Source organism: Ixodes scapularis, unplaced genomic scaffold (genome assembly GCF_016920785.2).
Source record: "Ixodes scapularis isolate PalLabHiFi unplaced genomic scaffold, ASM1692078v2 PGA_scaffold2__306_contigs__length_199485367, whole genome shotgun sequence".
NCBI classification, from domain to species: Eukaryota; Metazoa; Arthropoda; class Arachnida; order Ixodida; family Ixodidae; genus Ixodes; species Ixodes scapularis.
In genome coordinates, this window is record NW_024609857.1 from 140,132,383 (window position 1) to 140,152,773 (window position 20,391).

The window sequence follows — 20,391 nt, forward strand, 5'->3', positions numbered from 1 at the left end:
CAATTCGAAGACTTCAGCTTTGCGTCAGGCCTCTACCAAGCGTCGGACGAAGTTCAGGTGCGGACGTTACTGTACACTATGGGATCCGAAGAGGCGCGGCGTGTTCTTGAGACGTTAGGCCTCACCGCAGAGGAATGGCGGTCCTTCGCTGCGGTAACAGACAACTTCAAGGCGCACTTCGTGCATCCACCGAACGAAGTGTACGAGAGCGTGCTCTTTCACCGGCGGGTCCAGGAACGAGGGGAAACCGTCGACAGTTTTTACACGGCCCTTCGAGCACTCGTCCGCAAGTGCAACTATCCGTCCACAGAGGTCGAGGACAGGCTCGTTAGAGACCGCTTCGTCGTAGGACTTCTCGACTCGAGATTCTCTGACAAGCTCTGCCGCTGTCCGACCCTCACCATGGCCGAGGCCCGGCTACAAGCACGTATCCACGAAGACGCCGTCAAGGCGCGGGCGACCGTTTTTCGTGACGAGACAGCTGCCGTCGCACCTGAGCAGCTGAAGCTGGATGAAGCACGTGTGAAGAAAGGACGGAAACCGGCCCCCAAGACGTCTCCCAAGCGAGACTCGGCGTTGTCGCCGAGAGAAGGCAGCAAGAACTGCAGATTCTGCGGCCGTCAAGCGCACCCCCGTAACGAGTGCCCGGCTAGACAAGCCAAGTGTCACTACTGTCGACGCCTGGGTCACTTCGAAGATGTCTGCGAGAAGCGGAAAAGAAGTTTGAGCACTGTTCATCTACATGCCGTTTCGACCGCGGGCCGAGCAAAGTTTGTCAAGGTCGCCGTCAACGGGTACGACGTCGACTTCAAAGTGGACTCCGGAGCCGAAGTCACGGTGGTGCCAAGCACGTTTCCCGGAGCACCTCGCAGTCTCCAAGAGCCTGAAGGGCAACTCACTGGACCGGGCAATCACCCATTGACAGTTCTCGGTACCTTCCAAGCCACATTGACTTGGAAAGGCAAGTCGGTAGTGGAGCGGGTTTACGTCCTGCCGTCGCAAGACCCGCCTCTTTTGGGGTTTCCTGCCATCCAGAAACTGGGTGTGGTGAAGTTCGTTGACACCCTCTCCAGTCTCAACCAGCAGAGCCCTCTTCACAGCGACATCTTCGAAGGGTTGGGTGAGCTGAAGGACGAGTATGTGATTCGACTCCAGCCAGGAGCACAGCCGTTCTCCCTCAGCGTTCCTCGCCGCATTCCGATTCCCCTTCATAACATTGTCCGCGAAGAACTGGATAAGCTAGAAGCTGACGGTGTGATCCGTAAAGTCGACGATCCGACGGAGCGGTGTTCTGGTATCGTTGTCGTCCCCAAGCCCTCTGGAGGTTACCGGATATGTGTCGATCTCACAGGCCTTAACCAGGTGGTCCAGCGGGAGCGTCACGTCCTCCCATCGGTGGAGCACATCCTAGGACGTCTGGGTGCTGCACGGATCTTTTCCAAGCTCGACGCTACAGCCAGTTTTCACCAGATCAAGCTATCTGCTGAAAGCCAGCTCCTCACGACCTTCATCACCCCGTTCGGCAGATACTGCTTCTGTCGCCTTCCTTTTGGAATTTGCTTTGCTCCGGAGTATTTTCAACGTCAAATGGGGAGGACCTGGAGGGTCTCGACGGAGTCGTCCACATGATCGACGACATTTTGGTTTTCGGACGCACCCAAGAGGAACATGACCGGCGTCTTGCAACAGTATTGGGTCGCCTCAGCAGTGCCGGAGTGAAACTGAACAGAGCCAAGTGCGTCTTTTCAGCGTCCACTATTAGGTTCTTGGGAGTCACAGTCAGTGCAGACGGTATCAGCCCCGATCCAGACAAGGTCCAGGCTCTGGTCAACTTGGAGGCCCCAGCGGACGTCAGTGGTGTCAGGAGACTTCTCGGCATGGCTAATCACGTAGGCCGTTTTCTTCCTCACCTGTCCGACATGACTACGCCGATTCGTGCTCTTCTCCAAAAGAACAGTGCATGGTGTTGGGGGCCCAGTCAGCAGTCTGCCTTTGATCGTCTTAAGGGCATGTTGAGCTCCAAAGTCTGCATGGCCAAGTACGACCCTTCGTACCATACCACAGTGTCGGCTGATGCAAGTTCGTATGGACTGGGAGCCGTTCTGCTACAGGACCAACCATCGGGAGAGCGTCGTGCCGTTGCCTACGCTTCGCGATCTCTTACACCGACAGAAACCCGGTATAGCCAGACGGAGAAAGAGGCTCTGGCCGTCACATGGGCTGTTGAAAGGTTCGACCAGTTCGTCCGTGGCATCAGGTTTGATGTCGAAACAGATCATCGACCCCTCATCACTCTGTTGGGATCTGCGGAACTGGACACTATGCCTCCTCGCATTCAGCGCCTGAGGATGCGGCTTATGGCCTACCAGTACAACGTTCTCTATGTACCGGGGAAGCTCCTGGCGACAGCAGACACCCTTTCCCGAGCTCCTGTACAGGCTGCCGACAACAAAGTAGACACCGTCGAGCTCTTCGTTGGGACACTGCTCAAGAACATCGAAAGTCTTGCATCCACTCGCCTCGATCGCCTTCGCCAGCACCAAGCAGAGGATGGAGTCTGTGCCGGCCTACTCCGATTCTGCAAGGATGGGTGGCCCAAGAAGGTGTCCAACGTTCCAGTTCATCTTAGGGCTTTCTGGAAGAAGCGAGGCAACATCACAGCCTTCGAGGGTCTGTTGCTGAAGGACTGTCGCATCGTGGTTCCTCAGACTCTTCAGAAGGAGATGCTAACATTACTCCACGAGGGCCACCAAGGCGTGGGAAGATGCAAGGCAAGGGCTCGCGACTCAGTGTGGTGGCCAACCTTGAACAGCGAGCTGGAGCAACTGGTGGGCACGTGTGAGCGTTGTGCCCAAACAAGAATTCAGCGCTGCGAGCCGCTTCTCGGGACTCCTACACCCGATCGCCCCTGGCAACGTATCGGGGTTGACCTCTTTGAGCTGCAAGGACGCAACTATGTGGTCATGGTTGACTACTATTCTCGTTTCCCCGAGGTGGTCAGTCTTGCGACCACAACGTCAAGCTCAGTCATCGCGGCTATGAAGAGTTCCTTTGCCCGCTTTGGGATTCCAGAGACTGTGGTCTCGGATAACGGTCCGCAGTTTTCGTCAACGGAATTTGCCTCTTTCGCAGCCTTGTATGGGTTCGCCCACAGTACGAGCAGTCCGAGGTACCCGCAACCGAATGGCGAGGCAGAGCGCATGGTTCGAACACTGAAAGAGCTCTTCGTGAAGGCAGAGGATCCGCACATGGCGTTACTGGTGTACCGGGACACACCCGGAGTGACCGGCTACAGCCCTTCGGAGCTGCTCATGGGTCGTCGTCTCCGGACCAGGCTGCCAGGGTTACCTGCATCGCTGATGCCGAAGTGGCCGTCGCCAAAGCTCGTCAAGAGCAGGGACCAGAGCGTGAAGAGCCATCAACGCCAGGACTTCAACAGGCGTCACGCCGCCCAGTCACTGCGCCCTCTGGAAGCAGGGGAAGAGGTGTGGGTACAAGATATACCATTTGCTGCTAGGGTGTTGAGCCCGGCCAAGCGGCCGCGCTCCTACGTGGTCGAGACGCCAAGGGGTGTTGTCCTGCGCAACCGTCGCCACTTGGTGCCGTTTACGCCTAGTACTCCTAGCCAGTCAAGCGACTTTGTTTGCACCCAGCCTGCAACTTCAGACGGGCCAGTTCCTATTGCCGAAAGACCAACAGGCGATTCAGCGGTGGTGCCCAGTTCTACACGGCAGAGTCTCCCACCGGGTATACGCGTCACACGTTCGGGGCGGCAAGTCAAGCCTCCTCAAAGACTGAACTTGTGAAAGCACGAGGTAAAGTTCCCTCGAGCTGGAAGGGGAGATGTAGTGAGGACACCTGGAAATAGATGGCACCACATGCGTTGTGCTGCGGGATTACCGGAAGCGAAGCTTCTTCCGGTTGTTGATTTACGATTAAAGGCATTTTTTGACGAGCTGTCACACAAGGTGGTTGTGTTCCTTCTGCCTGGCGACCATGTGGTCGCACTCGGACGCCCACGGTCACAACACCTCCGCGTGTGGAAAAAAACGGCTAACCCAAGCCACTTCGCTCGTGGCGCCCTCTCGGGTGCCACGACTGAAGTGGTTCGGATTAGCCGCTTTTTATGAAAAATGCGTTTCATTCCAATGCCAAGCTCGACCGGCACACTGGTCAAGGTCAGAACACAATAGAACGCCGGACTATATTTTTTTTATACAACCTAGACGTCAGGCGTCACGTACACCATGTCACCGCGACCTGACTTGTCGTAACAACGCCATGCGACATCACGACGACGCCTTGACGTCAGTCGTCATCGACGTTGACAACGTGCGCTACACTACATCAAGACTGTGTTCTGACGCCATATTGCGTTGACAACGACGACGATGTCAACGTTGACGTTGATGACAACAACGACATCACGGGACGTCAAGATGACGGCGTCGTTGTCAATGCAACGTCATAAGGACGCTTGGTGTCAGTTCGTCGACGTCGTCAACATGACGCAACTCGACGTCACGAAGACGTACCAACAACTTCATGACGTCAATGTCATCGTCGACGACGTTACACGACGTCGACTTCGTCGTGACTGCGCGTTGACGTTGATGCTGGAGAAGGCGACGACGCTACAGGCTGTCAAGGCTTCGTTGTGACGTTGACATTAACGATGACGTCAGGAAGACGTTAACATGACGTGGGACGTCGACGTCAACGTCGGCATCGACGACCACGTCCACGTCGTCCTCGATGCGGCACGTGACGTCATGACCGCGTTACAACGGCGACTTGATGTTGCATAACGGCGTCGTCCTCAACGTGACGCAATGTCACGACCGCGTCACAACGGCCACTTGATGTCGCGTAACGGCGTCGTCCTCAACGCGACATCACGACCGCGTTACAACAGCGACTTGAAGTCGCAAAGCGGCGTCGTCCTCGACGCGACGTTACGACGGCCTTACGACAGCATCTTGGCGTCACGTAACGTCGTAGTCGACGATGACGTCGTGCTTTGACGTTACCCGTGACGTCAGAATCATACAAAATACAATATAGCCCCTCAGGGGCTATGTTGCCCATATGACCTTCCCCTGTCGTTGCTCGATCGCAGCGAAGGTGGCGCTGCGATCGAAGCGGCTTGGTTCCGCCTGATCGCTTTCCACATTTTGAGGTACAAGTGAAAGCATGAGCGGAGCCTGTAGCTCGTCCCACTCATACTTTCTTTTACACTCTAACAGCACCAAAGCCAAACACGAGGCCAGCCACTGGCCGCACACCACTGCCACACCACCACACCGCGAAAAAGGCGAGCTCGCTATGCCGCCGACACCGTGGTCGCCGAGGAGGGACCTCATACCCATGGTGCTCAAAGCTCAGCGCCCTCCGCAGCGGCGCGGAACTACTCCTGGTTCGAGGCTACCGCCGAACACGATCTGGTCGCTCGCTCCCCGCGTGAAGAGCGGCCAGAGTCATGCCCTAAATGTATTTCTTCCACCGTGGCTGTGGCACAGTACACTGCTCCACAGGGCGAATATGAATGACAGTGTGTGGTTTTACATACACAGGTGAATGCTGAATACAGTATTGTACCATCAAGGTGGTATTCTACCGAGGCACATTCACCACACTAGTCAGCTTGAACAGAGGCTTTTAGGTGATACTAAAAACAGAGACCATAGGTTTGGCTTGTGCCACATTGGGCATTGTATACGGTTCACCCCTCATGCCATCACCTATTCGTTCACGATGTATGCCATGTGGTCCTAAGCTCAGCGTGAATTTAATTTTCACTTTGATAGCTTTCACACATTTCACAGTTCCAATAAACTGGTGGTTCTCCTGTTAGTTGCCGACTACTGTGTTCGAAATAGGAAAACACCGATGGTATCCCCAACATCTCCTTTGGTATGTGGTTCGGGAATCATTAACAGGTACAGGAGAGAGGCTAACAACCGATAGTCTAGGGACTAGCCAAACACCAGGAATATGTAAAATACAAATCAAACCAAAGTAAGCCCTAACAATGTTAACATTCTAGAGCTCCATTCCGGTTGGTTTTTGTTTTTCCTTTGAAGTTCCTATCTGAAGTGACACTTACCTATAGGTAGGCAGCTGACTAGGGAGCAGAATTCGGTGCGTGCGTGGGGCGGCAAATCTTGAAGAGTAGCTCTACGCAAATATTTCAATCAGATATTAGAAACTCCAAGTAATAAAAGGCACACGGACCCCGGAAAGAACCAGAGAACAAAGGAGGACCAATGATGGCTAAAATATATTGGTAGGATCAGACGCCTTCAAGATAATTTTCGACTTCAACCAGACCAATTACATCTTGAAATGGCTTTATCTTGTCAAACCCCTTGGTAATGGAACTATCTGTTTTTTGTTTCGGTGATTTGGAAAGAATGTATAACTACCCATACAACAAAGCGATACCACCGATGGATCCCTTGATGATCGTACAGACTGTCAATTTATAAACACCAAGAGGTCACTCAGAACAGTTTTTTTTTATTATTGCTGACAGAGAAGAACAACCAGAAGCTCCTTGGCGAGTGATAACAGGCACACCTGGAGTTCACTAAGGGTCATGCTATTGTCTACATACTTGAACAAATAGACAGCGGCGGTCTTTGAAGCGTGAAAACTCCCACCAGTTCATCACATTGTGTCGCCGAGAACGGTCGTCTCCTCCCACCAACCGTAGCAGCCTACACTGATACAATGCTGAGCGAATCTGGCATCATAGTTGTTGAGATTTGTCATCGCCATGAAAGAAAGGTATAGAGCCCAATATCTCCACAAGGCACAATCACCAGAAAAGTTACGATTGTAGAACGAAAGTTTTTCGAAGCTAAGATTCTACTCGCGAGACAAGGGAACTTCATTGAAAATTGGCACAAAGCTCTAAAAACAAAAAAAAAGCATTTTTCGCTGTTTTATTATCTAAGTGGGCCGTTCGTCACAATCTGATGCAAATGGCAGAAATGTCGAAACTCAGCTGATCGCCAAGATCAAGATTGCAGCTATTCAATGCGCTGATCAAAATAAAAGATATGCCTTGAAAGTAAAAATAATCAAGGTTGTATATAGCAATACGTCACAGATATGCACAAATGAATACATACGAATAAGCACGTTAACAGAAAAACCAACAGGAAGACTGACATCTGCCCCACAGCTGCATACCTGCCCCGGTTAGGGCTAACAAGCACTAAAAGTGAAAGGCTCACTTGAAAGCAGGGGTCGACAAACACTTCACACAACAGTAATTTGTATCCTTCTTAGTATCGAAGGTCATTCTGTCGAGACTTTCACGCTATTAAAGCCTAAAACTTTTTACACACACTTTTCCACTGCATTCACCGCTAAAAACCAGTCGCCATGGTTTAAATCCGGGAATAAAAATTAAAAGAAAGAAAAGTGCCCAAAATTGAGAGCCGACGACAGGCGAAATGTAATGCTAGGTTTAGCAATGAGTGATTTTAGTGTAACAGAACGAAACCAAAACCCAGCATAGGTCTGCGACCAAGTTCTGATTCACGCTCAGCGGTGTTGGTGCAATCGGCCCTTGGTGGTAAAATCAACAAGAAAAGTACTTTTAACTCATAAAATAACTTTTCTCCCGCTGGCAAGAGTTTAGTACACGAACTGGGATTGAGATCACCCTGGTTGTTTTCACCAGCGCATAGAGGGGACTTGTTCTTAATTCCCGGGTCTCGTGTAAAAGAAATGTTAGCGCCGATTGTGGCCTTTACGTTTAGTATTGCCCTGTGCTTATGCAAGCTAGCAATGAATAAAAACTTAGGTCGGCTACTAAACCCGATGCCTCTGCGAAATGCTTCTACTAGGAGCCGCACCATGACGTTACTGTCTTGTCGCATGCTTCCGATTCCCAGGCAGTTCCTTTTTCGTACATAACACTCCCCTTTGCTCGGGTCGACTGACTATGGCAAGTGCTGAGATGTGCCATTGTACATCTTATGATGCACTCGGATGTGCTGCTTCAGGTTCGAACGCACGCTAAAGGCTCCAGGACACTGGTCGCATTTAAAAGGCCTCTCACCCGTGTGCGTTTTCATGTGTTCCTTCAGGGTCCAAGGCGCACCAAAACCTTTGGAACATTTTTTGCATTTGTAAGGTCTCTCGCCCGTGTGCATCCGAATGTGCTGTTTCAATGTGCCCAGTGCACCAAAGGCTTTGGGACACTTGTCGCATTTGTAAGGCCTCTCGCCCGTGTGCATTCGAATGTGCTTCGTCAGGCTCCCACGTGCATTAAAGGCTTTGGAACATTTCTCGCATTTGTAAGGTTTCTCGCCTGTGTGAATTCGAATATGCTTCGTCAGGGTGCCACGTGTGTTAAAGGCTTCAGGACATAGGTCGCATTTGAAAGATCTATGGCCCGCGTGCGTTTGAAGGTGCTGCGTCAGGGACCGGTAAACATTAAACGCTTTGGGACATCGGTGGCATTTGTAAGGCCTTTCGCCCGTGTGCATTAAAATGTGCCGCTTCAGTCTCCCTTCCTCGCTAAAGGCTTTCTGACACTGCTCGCATTTGTGGGGCTTCTCGCCTGAGTGTGTGCGCATGTGGGAGGTAAGAAGGTAGGTATGAGTAAATGCCTTGCTACAATACTTGCACTTGAAAGGCCTCTCTCCCGTATGTCTTCGCAGGTGGCGCATCATGTTTGTACGCGAACTATAGACTTTGGCACATAGCTCGCATTCGAAAGGCCTCTCGTCTGAGTGTTTTCGAATGTGGTCTATACAGTCTATGCTTCGCGCGAATCCCTTCGCGCAGCTGACACATATGAACTGCTTACTCCAAGTGACGGCTTGAAAAGCTTGCATACAATCGAAAGGTTTTTTACACGGGTGCGTTGGAATGGGATCACTCAGCTGACACTCAGCAGATCCTTTTTGCTCGTGAAGCTCAATGTGGCGTCTTAAGTCTTCCGCTTCGGAAGAGGACTTTGGGCGCTGCTGGCACTCGAGTTGTTCATCGTCACCATGAACAACCAAGTGACCGAGGATTTCACGCTGATATCTGGTGACAAGGGTGCAGAAACAGCATTTGAAGAGGATCTCGGTCTCCGAGCATGCACCTCCCTCACCTACACAAATAGACATAACCATGTATATTATGAAAGACAAAACACAGAAACAACCACAATATAAATGGCTATACATGCAAGGCACAATTTGACGCATTAATGAGTTGTGTTGGGAAGTACTTTAAGTACATTGTACTTAAAGTACTACTTCAAATAGGTTTAGGAAACTTGTACTTTACTTGAAGTACACTCTCCGGCAATATGAAAGACCCACTGGGAGCGCGTGGCCGAGGCGGTGGCTGGCGGGGGCGCTGTGAGCGCTTTGGGCAATTCCATTCTGCTTCGAGGGGAGGACGCTCACTCTGGCTCGGATAAAGCGAAACGCGCTCATCAGTTTGTGCCGAGTCCCGAGTGAGCGTCCTCCCCTCGAAGCGGAATGAAACTGCCCAGAGCGCTCGCAGCGCCCCCGCCAGCCACCGCCTCGGCCACGCGCTCCCAGTGGGTCTTTCATATCGCCGGAGACTGTACATTATCTGAGTATGTACTTGTACTTTACTTTAAGTATTTTTTTCAGGCACTTTCCGAGGACAGTACCATTCCCGACTTCAAAGTAAATTCCCCAAATTTGGTTTTGTTAAATTTGTATCACGAAATGTTGCTTTGTCAACTCCGAAAAAATACTGGGAGGGACATTCTACTCTCACCAGAGACGTGAGCAGACGACACCCCGCTCCGTTTGTTCTGCGAGGGGCGGTTTCCCAGTAGCTTTTCAAACTCTCTCTACTTCTCGGTCGGTCAGCGCAAACAAGGTTTAAAATATCAAGAGAGCAAAATTAATCATAGTCTAGCACCTGAAACTGTGGTGCGGAACAATTAAACTTTCAAGTCGAAGAAAAAGACAACAGAGGAGAATGTCACAAATGTTTTGAGACATTCTCTTTCGTCTTTTCCTTCGACTTGAAAGTTCCTCAATTTTTTCGCACCCCGATCCCAGGTGTGACATTATGATCAATTATCACCACTCACTGTTTTTTTCATCAAAAAGAGGACACTCCTCTGAGAGGATTGCTTGCGGAAGCAACGGGGCTGACGTCACGCTCCCTACTAATACATTTAACACCCTTGGGTGCAACAAGCCAGTGCAAGCGGCGCCAATTCAGAAGAGCGACGTCTGAATTTGGCTCCATTCCTGAAAATAACTACTCTGTGGCCACTTGACTTTATCAAATATTCGCCGCTGTTTTTGAAAATAGGTCATGCACCCCTGATCACTCTTGGGCAATGCATACCAGTTAAAAAATCACAGTATACAGGAATTAAAGGACATCATGAAAGACTGTGTTAAAATACTTGTACTTTACTTTTAAAGTACAGTCGGCGATAAAAGTCTTCAGGACACGCGAGCTGCGACTGAAATGTATTGCTCTGCCATCTGCCGGCGGGTCTCCTGGTTTCGAGATCACAGAAAAGCGCATGCGCGTCCTACTGTGCCTGCCAACATGTTTGCATTTACGGTCTTCTGCAGCGAGGCGCCTAACTCGGAATCGGGCGCGTGGTACCGCCTAAGAGATAGCGCTTACTGACATTGCACCTATAGCTCAACTGAGCGATAAGCTGAACTGGTTATAAAGCAAGGTGCGCTGACACGGCGAAATGCGGCGCAATGACCCAGGCGGTATCTCGAGTTTCGGAATGTGTAGCAGACGCTCGTCAGCCGCCAGCGCTATCTCCGAGGCGGTACCACGCGCCCGATTCCGAGTTAGGCGCTGTGCCGCAGAAGAGCGGGAAAACACACATGTTTGCAGGCAGAGTAGGACGCGCATGTGCTTTTGTGTGATCTCGAAACCAGGCGACCCGCCGGCAGATGGCAGAGCAATGCGTTTCAGCCACAGCTCGCACGTCCTGGAGACTTTTGTCCCCAACTGTACATTGTATTCATAGTACTTTACTTTAAGTACATTGCACCCAGTGTACTTACTACTTTACTTAAAGTACATCATGTCTAATTTACTTTGAACTTTACTTGAAGTACCTTTTAGATGTACTTTACCCAACACTATTAATGAGTGTGTGCGAATGTCCGGGCATTCAACTGCATGGCACCTCTTTGTACAGCAAGCATGCACCAAGACTCGCTGGTTCAGCTATTCCGACGTGGCTAGAACGACGAGTGAGCAGACGTTTGATAAGAAAGTATATGAACCTGACCGTCCTGCTTTAAATCACCGTTCATGAGGCCAAGAGCAACAAAAGTAGCACACTCGTTCTCCTGTGTCTCCGTTGGCCGGAGCAAAGTGGCTAGTTGGGCCAGCTGGTTCAGAGTTCTGAAATGTAAAAGCGCCGAGAAAAGACAAGGACGAAGACAAAGATACAACACAAGGCGCTTGGTGTTGTATCTCTTCGTCTTAAAACCTGTGTATGACCACGACCGACTGACACAAGATCGGTTTTTAAGCCTCTTTCAACAGCTTCTGACCAGCTGTGGAGCAATGCAGCCGGTCTTAAGCCGTCGCAAGAGGCTTAAAAACCGGTCTTGTCTCGGTCGGTCGCAGTGAAACGCGCGTGTGAACGGACCTTCAGTCCTTGTTCTTTTCCGACGATTTTACCATATCAAAACTTTGCGTGCCATAGACAACCGAGATCGCGACATAGGAAGTTTCCTCAAGTAAGATTTCACAGGTACGCATTGTTATCACAGTAGGCAGTGTAAAAACAAAGGTACAATTGTCATTTTCCGTCCACCATACTTCTGGTGCATGACCTTTCCCAAATATTCGTCCATAATGTGTCTAGCGAACAAAGCCTGCAGCCAATTTGTAAATTCTGACTTAACAATGAATGCGCTGTGATCTAAAAGTTACTGCAAGTATCTGACGCTGAGCTTACATCTGACACTTTGTTTCGGTACGTTCCAAGTCTTGCTGACGGATTGGGGCGTGGGACTGAAGTAACTTTCCAAGTAGCTTCAAATATCAGCAGTGTACTTTTGCATTTGTTGGCGCCCGTAAAGTCATGTGCTTGAAATTTCACAATTTATCTCCACAGCTAGCGTTACCTTCTCATAGAGTTCAGCTTTTTGTGATGCATAGTTTATTTAGACGTATTGAAAAGCATTTTCTCGATCGGACCCGGAAGATCAAATATCAGGGCTTTCTAAGGCTTTAACAAAAAGTCTCATTTCTCCCTTATGTAGGTAATTTATATGGCGAGAGTAAAGGCTGTTGTCGACAAAAGAACGCGTTTGACAGACGAAACTAAGAGCTCAAAATACAGAGAAACTCTATGTATCATTTTGTTTTCTTTTTAGCATATGAAAAACTCTGACATTGTTATCAAGATCGACAAACAGTCCAACACTAGATGCAATGTAAAGTCCTATGCGTCACGCGGCTTTTGAAAAAACACGCACACTTCTATTGTTGGACTCGGATTCCGTCTTTGGGTTTTTGTAGTAAAAATGGGATTTATTCTGTTACTCTTATGTTGGAGATAATGTTAAAACAATTAATCATCTAAATACCCAAACCCATTAAAAGACTCGCAGTTCATTATTCCACATGACAATTATCTGAGCGAGAAAAGGAAACGAGATCGCACAAATATCGGCACTGGTTTTTTCAACAAATACAATATTCTAGGTTAGCTCTAAGGTGTATGAAAGACCACGTCTTTAAAGGGACACTGAAATCTCCCAAATATTTTGAAGTGCCTGGATCGAACACTTATGTCACAAAATAGTTTCCCTTGAACAACAACCAACTAAATAATTGCGATGTGAGACACATCTTGAGCTATGAAAGAATCCGAAATTAAGACATATACCGAAAAATTAAATCAAAATAGAGGTTAGTTTCAGTTTTGCTCCAGAATTAAAATGTGCGTCCTGGCATAAATATAACGCTAAACACCATAAACACCGTTTTTGTTTTCACGATAAACAGGTGACCTGCGCTCAAAACACCCTAGCTTCCTCGTATTACCAGAAATAATTTGTGTCGCTCAGGGAAGCCAGCACACTAGACAGGCTCAGCAGCGGCACGCATCTCCGACCCTCACTATAACCGCAATTTCGGAAAATTAGTGGCGCCACCTATAGTTAGTTGGAGTAGCGAACACCACACTGCCTGGTGATAGTTAGGGGGAGAAAATTGTGTGCCCACTCGCGGCGTGGAGCGGGTTCGTTTCGGCCGGCACTCCACGAGCGGTTTCACGCTCGGAGTTCGTTTGAGCGGCGGCACCCCACGTGTGCATGCACTCGCTGCACCGAGAAAATCGAGCATGCGCCAATATGTAATCCCGTCAAGCCTCGCTCCGGCGAAGAGCGGGAGCAGACGACGAGGGTTCGTCTACAACCATGTGTCGTACGTACAGCGGAACCAAAAGGAAAAAAGTAGGTTTTCTGGTAAAAATTATGTCCCGAGGGCAACGGCATTAAACGCGAGCTTGAATTGCGAGCGTCTGCTAATTGGTAACGCGCTTTATTTGTAAGTTTTAGTCGCTCAGTTGCCGTGCAGACGCTTAAATATACAAGTGTGTAAAAAAAAAATGCTCAGAACAAACGCACCAGCGGCCCCCGAGATCTTTATCAACATCCGTGTGCGAGCGAAAAATTGAACATTTGTCGACAAAGTGACCCCAGCAAAAACCTGAGACTGCCCGATAAGCATCCAAAAAAGCTGAAAAACATAGTGACTTTACCCGAGGCTTGGGCAATATCATCATGTTTTTAACGTTTATCTACGTCAGCTATCGTGCCCTATCGTATTTTGTTTGAGAAAGCTCTCGTTCTTGACGCCCTCACCAAGGCTAAAATCTGATTGACCTGTAACGGCGATCGAAATCAAATGTCCCACCTAACGTTTTGCTACATATTCCAACACACTAGTTCTAAGCCGTACCCTTTCAGTGGTTCACGCATAATACCATGCTCAAACGGATCAAGCTTCTGCGCGGACAGCACCATTAGTCTTCTCAAGGAAAAATGCAACCAGCATAGTCAGCTGGTTGCGGAAATTTACGCCGTCTGTAAATATCTGTACGACAGCGTAGTTGCTTGAAGTGATCGCATATATAAACTACAAGTTGCAGCAACCAACGTTTATATATAAACGTTGGTAGCGAATGCAGCCTCGCATTCCAGACTTCTTCCAAACCCGACGTGCCCCATCGCTGCGAAATACCACGCAGTGCACTCTGGGAACTGGTTGGCCACTCAGTTTCAGTTTCGACTGAGCAGCTTCATCTCACATTATCACGCCGCAACCGACCGCGCTGCTTGCATTTTCGATTATCTGACTTTTTACGAATGTACAATACACTCATTCTCGAGAGTTACAAAACGAAGACCGGGGTACTTTTCTTGGTTCCCGAAACACCGGATATTGTGCGTGCATATGCAAACATAGTAAGACGTGGCTTAGTCGCCTCACCGCACGAGTGCATCTTTGAGTTCAATGTCAGTAATCCCGTCTAGTACCAGCGAGCTCCAACTGAAATTTGGTCACCTTGAGCCCTACACGTATTTTGTTTGTCAAACGTCCGCTTCTTGTTACTTCATTGGGCAAAAAGCAAGCCGCATCGTCACAGGAGTATCAAAGTTGAGCCCAGCGTTGGCGCATGAACTTTTAGGGAAACGCAATAAATTCGACCTCACTACTGCACAAAAGTTACTATGATGTCTTCCTCGTGTCATCACGTATCTCACACTAAAATTTTATGCTGATAGAAGTTTTTGCAAACGCTGAGATCGGCTAGCTACGACGGAGGCGCTAACAGGCGTCCCCTACTCCTCGCTCAGCGTCTTTGGACGAGCTTTTACTGACGCCCAAGATCTGTGCCTGAACGGTGTATCTGAAATTATCTCAGCATACTCAGTCAGGAAGAAAACAAACACATAACGAATATTATGGCCATTAGCAACCGTCAAATGCGCTTTGAATAACTTCGCTCGCTTGGCGCATCGCATATGGGTTCATGCCCGTCCGGCGCACTTCGGCGAATGGAGCGACATTCTTCACACAAGTGCTCGACTTGTTTTCTTATAACGGTTTGTGTGTGCGAATGTGCTTATATTATTGTAGGATAACTTTACGCGCATACGCGATATTGAATATTAGTGGAATGCAAGCGGGTAAGGACTTCACTTCGTGCAGTGCTGCGGGGCAGTAGAGATAAGAGATGAGAAGTGTGTTCAAATGGAGCTTTTCAATGGCGCCTCCGAGTTTTGCCTCGCGTACTCAGGCGTATGAAGAGAAACAATAATTGCAAAAAGTAATATTTCGTCTGTGGACGCACGAAACAAAAAACTTCCTGATCAACAACACTAATGTGAAGGCGCGAGCTCGATGTATGCATACTTATTGGTTGCTACAGCTTGTTCATTCGTACACAAGCTGCAAAATCCCCGAGCTTCGCAGCGTCGATATGCCCAGCACTGACTCGTTCACATACCCCGAAACGCTGACAGAAAGGCTCGAGTACAAAAATACAACAAGCATGTGTTAAGACAAGCTATACATGCCTTGCAAGTGATGTCACGCTAGGGAAGGACGGGGTTGACAGTGGTTGACTTGACATTGCGCGGATGCACTTACCAAGGGTAGGATGCCGCTAACTGCCCGTACATGCACTGACGTGCACCATATATTCAACAACGGTACCTAGTTTTGTTACATGTGAACTTGGAAAGATGCGACGAGCTTACGATGATGACATTTAGCCAGTACATGCGGAATTTTTCGGCATTGCGCTACGAGTAGAAACTTTCGATATGCCGCCGACGAAGTTTTAGAACAAAAAGATGTCGCGTCGCAAAAAAAAAAAAAAGCTTTATTGCGCGTTTTAAAATTTGACGAGCACTCTAAGAGTCGCTTGTAGAAACATTTTTACGATTTTGCGCAATACTGTTAAACAACGCAAGGTTACCGTCATAATCTAAACGCTGAGACAAGGGTAAATCAAATATTGAACAAGACAACTCTCAGTGTTTCGGGGTTTATATTATGACGTTTCCTAACCGGCTCGCCTGCATACTTTCGCGGACGGCACAAACCGATGCCGCGCCGGCGGCGGCGTCTCTGCGAGTTGCACATGCGGGGGCCGCCGCCGACCGGTCGCCGTCTGGCCGGGCTCGCGGCGCGACAATCGCCCATACTCGGCCGGGAGCTCTGAAGATGCGCTCGAAGCGTGGAAACGGCGTTATGTAACGAAGGCCAAAGGCAATCTACAAAATGAACGGGCAAAAGCCTTTGCAAAGGCGTGCGCGAACGTAAATAACGGTAGAAAAGTGTCGTCGCTCGGTGCTATGAAATGCGTCCCGCAAACCCGGTAATCCGCGGCCGAATCCCTTTTCTGCCGCTCGTAGTTTCTCTAACTTGACGACTACTCCGTCTCGCGGGCCATGCCGACGAAACGATCGGACGATTGTCGGGACACGGGGTAATTGCTACAGCCGAGTGTGGCGCAGTTTACCATTGCTGTCGCTGCGAAGGGACGCCGAGTCAACCCACCAGCATGGTGGATACCGGTGTTCGACGTCATCATGTGACGTAGGTGCAAGGCATGTATACGTCTCGGGCTTGTGCTAAAGCTTCAAGGCCTGGCGATTTAGGTTAGTTTAGTGACGACAAATGAAGCTCTCTGGACCAGAAAACATAAGATAACGGCCGTTTATAGTCCACGCTCCGAGTATAATCTCTTGTTCACATGTCTATCGAAACCGAAACCATTTGCAACTATCCTCCCTGGCCAACTAGTTCCCAGAGTGCAATGCGCGCCGTGTTGCATGCAGGGATTTATGGAAGTAGTCATCACGTCGAACAGAAAGGCACTAGTTTTGGTTTGAGGTCGGTACTCTTTCTACAACACAGATGGCGACAGCATCACTCACTCGGTGCCTTTGGCAAGTTTGAGGCCACTAATCCGTGCGACACTCTGCGAGTGCGCACAGAGAACACTCTGCGAGTGCAATGCATTAGAAGGGCAGGAGGAATCATAACTATGTCGTTTAAGACTTAGGCTAGGTGGGATCTAACATCCGTCCCCCCGCAAAAAACAGGCACGGGTTTAAATTTATTTACGCCGAATCCTTTACCAATTAACCGGTAACTGCCACATACGATTTTGGTTTCGTTCCAGTTCGGGTTCAATAACAAACATTCAATATCGGTTTCGATCTTGCTTCGGTTCAGTTATTAACAGCGATTTTCATCCACACTGGCACTAAGCGGCCGATTTTGCGGTTCACCTTAAAGGCTCCCGACTACCTTGTTCATGCAACCACGCAACTGCTGCCAAACAGATGTCAGCCGTGATTAGCCAAACCTATAACATGCGTGATAGAAGCGGCTGCAGCACCCCGCACGCCCTGGAATGGAAGGTGAACTCCCAACGCAGGGATCTGAAACCGCAGCCGATCACACATGCCCAGTGGCGTAGGCAGAGGGGGGGGGTTTGGGGGGTCGAGACCCCCCCCCCCCCCCCCCCCCCCCCGAAATGCCAAAGCTACCCCATCCCCATGGGGCCCGCTGGGCCCGCTCGCTCCCCTGCTCACACAGTCGGTTTTGCGGACCATCTCCAACTTTTATGCTTTCGGGAAAATTGTTTGTGGGGTAGGAAATGCTCAAATTAATAAAACTTGCAATATTCCTTCATTTATGTTTATTTGATAGGGTGCGAAACTTGATGTCAGACACATAGAAAACGGGTATTTCGAAACATTTGTGGGGTGAAGGGTGGCAATTTCAAGGCAAACTATAACAAACTATTTTCATTGAAATACAGAATTCAATCAAACCAAAATGAACATAATAAAGTGAAAACACTGTGATAATATAAATCAATGTCAGTGATGTAAGGAATAATAAATGAATTGTAAAAAACGATTGCACTGTAAGCAACGGATGGCACTGCACTCACACACACCTTTTGTGATCAGAATTACATGCTTTTGACTAGAAATTAGCGCGAATAAAAAGGTAACCGTGACTAGTTATTTTAGAAAGAAATTTATAGGTTCTCTTGCTCATCTCATTTATGCCAAGCACCTACACATTATTAAAGTGCAGCCGCCTGTTTTAACGAACATTTCAAAAGCGCTATACTTCCTTTGAGCTTAGGTCCAGACGCAACCGATGCTACAAGCGCAAGCTCCCGGCTTTGAGCGTCCCTGCCAAGCAGGCACGCTCGTGCAGTGCAAGCACTGTTTAGGGCCACATGCTCGCGCTTGTAGCATCGGCTGCGTCTGGACTTAAGCTGAAACGAAGTATAGACCGAGCAGTTGCTCATTCGAAGTGGACGGGGGGATTGGTGGCCGAGTGGGCTAGCGCACACCAGCTTGGAGCACGGGAAGCGAAAGCTCGCGCTGCAGAACAGGGGTTCAAACCCCAATCCCCACCCCTGTCCGTTTCGATCTGGATGAGCATCGTACCGGCGTGCGGTCGTGTATCACTGCTGCATGGTGCACGTTAAAAGCCCCAGGCTAGCGGTTGTACTGTACTGGCTAAATTGCTCATCAACAGCGAGGGACTCTTCGCAACTTTGAAATGGCTGACCAACTACAGCTGTATAAATAATATCCACACAACCCCAATCGAAGTGGACGCTGTATGTTTTGAACCGTCGTGGTGAAGAGAACGAGCGCTCAGCTTCCGACTCTGTTAGGGGCAGAGTCGCTAGGATCTTGAGGAGACGATGGACGTTCTGAAATAGGGCCTCCGGACAAAGGGCAACCGCGCATATACCGCAGACGTGAAGGCCGTTTCACGTTTGTCCCTCTTGCATTGGACGCCTAAAATTTCCCTATTTTTGGCGAAGTTTCCCTCACTTTACGAAAATCGTCGCTCACAGATGCGATGAAGTCCGTCTTGCTTTCTGCTTTGTATGTCGAGCTGGCATCCGATGCAATTTTTCATTAGACTAATCTTTCGTCGCACGGAACATCAGAAACTCTGAAGAGACAAGCCTTTATATTCTCTCTACGCATAGGCACAAGCGTAGTCAAGTTCCTTTCCACGTTCGGCGAGTAGTTTGTGTCTGGCGCGTCATGTCATTTCTCCAAGTGACGGAACGACGAGTAAGGACTGATGACTTCTTACCTCGAAGGTATGCTGCTGCTGCCTTTGGACCATGCTGCATGATAAAGCGGCCTAGCAAAGATAAGACTCTCTTTCCTTCGGCATCTCCCAGACAACCATGTTACGTCTAATGGACATCCAGACAATATCCCCTGCAAGATATTAAATGTCCAGGGGATGTTAAAAAACATTCAATTTATGTCTATAAGATATCCTTAGGATGTGTCTATTGCCTCGAGCTGTACGTCCAGCTGGTTCTGTAGAACGAATTGGTTAAGCCTTTAATAGATAATAAATTTTTGTTTTGTGAATGTTCAGAATTACCCTTGCCCTATATATGGGGCCTAGTGTTTGTGCGTGGTCGGTTGCTCTAAATTTTCAGCGTCGAAATATATTTTTTTTCTTTTTTTTGCTGCTTAATTTTTACTGGTGTTTTGTCTGGCCTTCACGCGTTGGTAATGCAGTGCTACTTCAAAAGCGGACAGAGTTGTGTGCTGTGAAGAAGCTTTAAAAGTTAGTGGGCCGCAACTACGACGACAGCAGAACGGTGAGCCACCAAGGCCGTATTCCTGTAAATGAAGCCAGCTCCGTTTTGAAAAATGACAATGCAGCTTTACCCGTTTTGTCTTAACAGCGCCTCCCTAATCTTTGCCTGAGCGTCCGTACCGGCGAGCTCACCGTGTGTCATTGGGGGGAAGGGGGGGGGGGGGGGGGGGGAGAACGCCCTTAAACCACTCCCGAAATAAAATCCTAGCTACGCCACAGCACATGCCTGAAAGCACCACGGCGAAATCCGGTCTCAAACTCTTGCCCGCCTTACCAGCCTGGCGCCCAACTTGTAGGTGGGCTGGAAGCTTTTGTGGCGATTTCATGCGTTGCCGACACGCTTTGGCAGTCGCCTCTGGATTATCTTGCTGTGGCTTCTTTCGAGAACGGCACGTGGGTTGTCGCTGTGCGTCTGCCTTTCTACCGGACGTTGAAGTCCGCTCCGCCGGCGCTGTAGTCACGGAAGCCATGGCGAGAGACCGGGTCAAGAGCCGACACCGCTGACTGCTTGCATTTGACGTCGAGAGCGATGTTGGCTTGGCGGTGTTTCGATGTGCGTGCGGTACGCTTTGGCCGACGCCGCATACAGGCACACCGGCGCCGTGACGCAAATTGATTGACGCGCCACTGGCGGCGAAGTGTTCACAGCGCCGCCGCCGCCGATATTCAGGGGTCGGGGCGCGTGGCGCCACCTGCGTTTAATTTTCAAAATAG

The 20,391-nt window shown here is 49.4% G+C and overlaps 2 protein-coding genes across 3 annotated transcripts; one reads left to right on the top strand and one right to left on the bottom strand.

Annotated features, from left to right (window-relative positions):
• Positions 1-402: 402 nt before the first annotated feature.
• Positions 403-6,403, top strand: LOC121836610 (uncharacterized protein K02A2.6-like). The gene is made up of 2 exons (XM_042291564.1): positions 403-1,120; positions 6,297-6,403. Exons 1-2 carry the CDS (start codon positions 403-405, stop codon positions 6,401-6,403), a joined length of 825 nt encoding a protein of 274 aa, XP_042147498.1.
• Positions 6,122-20,285, bottom strand: LOC120843857 (zinc finger protein 664). 2 transcript variants are annotated; one of them, XM_042292037.1, is made up of 3 exons: positions 19,952-20,039; positions 19,153-19,283; positions 6,122-9,118 (listed from the first exon to the last, which is right to left on the bottom strand). In XM_042292037.1, exons 2-3 carry the CDS (start codon positions 19,190-19,192, stop codon positions 7,956-7,958), a joined length of 1,203 nt encoding a protein of 400 aa, XP_042147971.1. In that variant the 5' UTR covers positions 19,193-19,283; positions 19,952-20,039; the 3' UTR covers positions 6,122-7,955. The 2 variants fall into 2 exon arrangements, with proteins under 2 accessions (XP_042147971.1, XP_040071241.2); XM_040215307.3 differs by lacking the exon at positions 19,153-19,283 and having other exon boundaries at positions 19,952-20,285.
• Positions 20,286-20,391: the final 106 nt, after the last annotated feature.

Coding starts and splice junctions, on each gene's coding strand:
- LOC120843857 (XM_040215307.3), bottom strand. CDS start 20,147: ATGGCTTCCGTGACTACAGCGCCGGCGGAGCGGACTTCAACGTCCGGT. Junction 9,119..19,951: donor ACAAGTTGGGCGCCAGGCTG/GTAAGGCGGGCA, acceptor CTATTTGTGTAG/GTGAGGGAGGTGCATGCTCG.
- LOC121836610 (XM_042291564.1), top strand. CDS start 403: ATGGCCGAGGCCCGGCTACAAGCACGTATCCACGAAGACGCCGTCAAG. Junction 1,121..6,296: donor CGACATCTTCGAAGGGTTGG/GTGAGCTGAAGG, acceptor TGGTAGGATCAG/ACGCCTTCAAGATAATTTTC.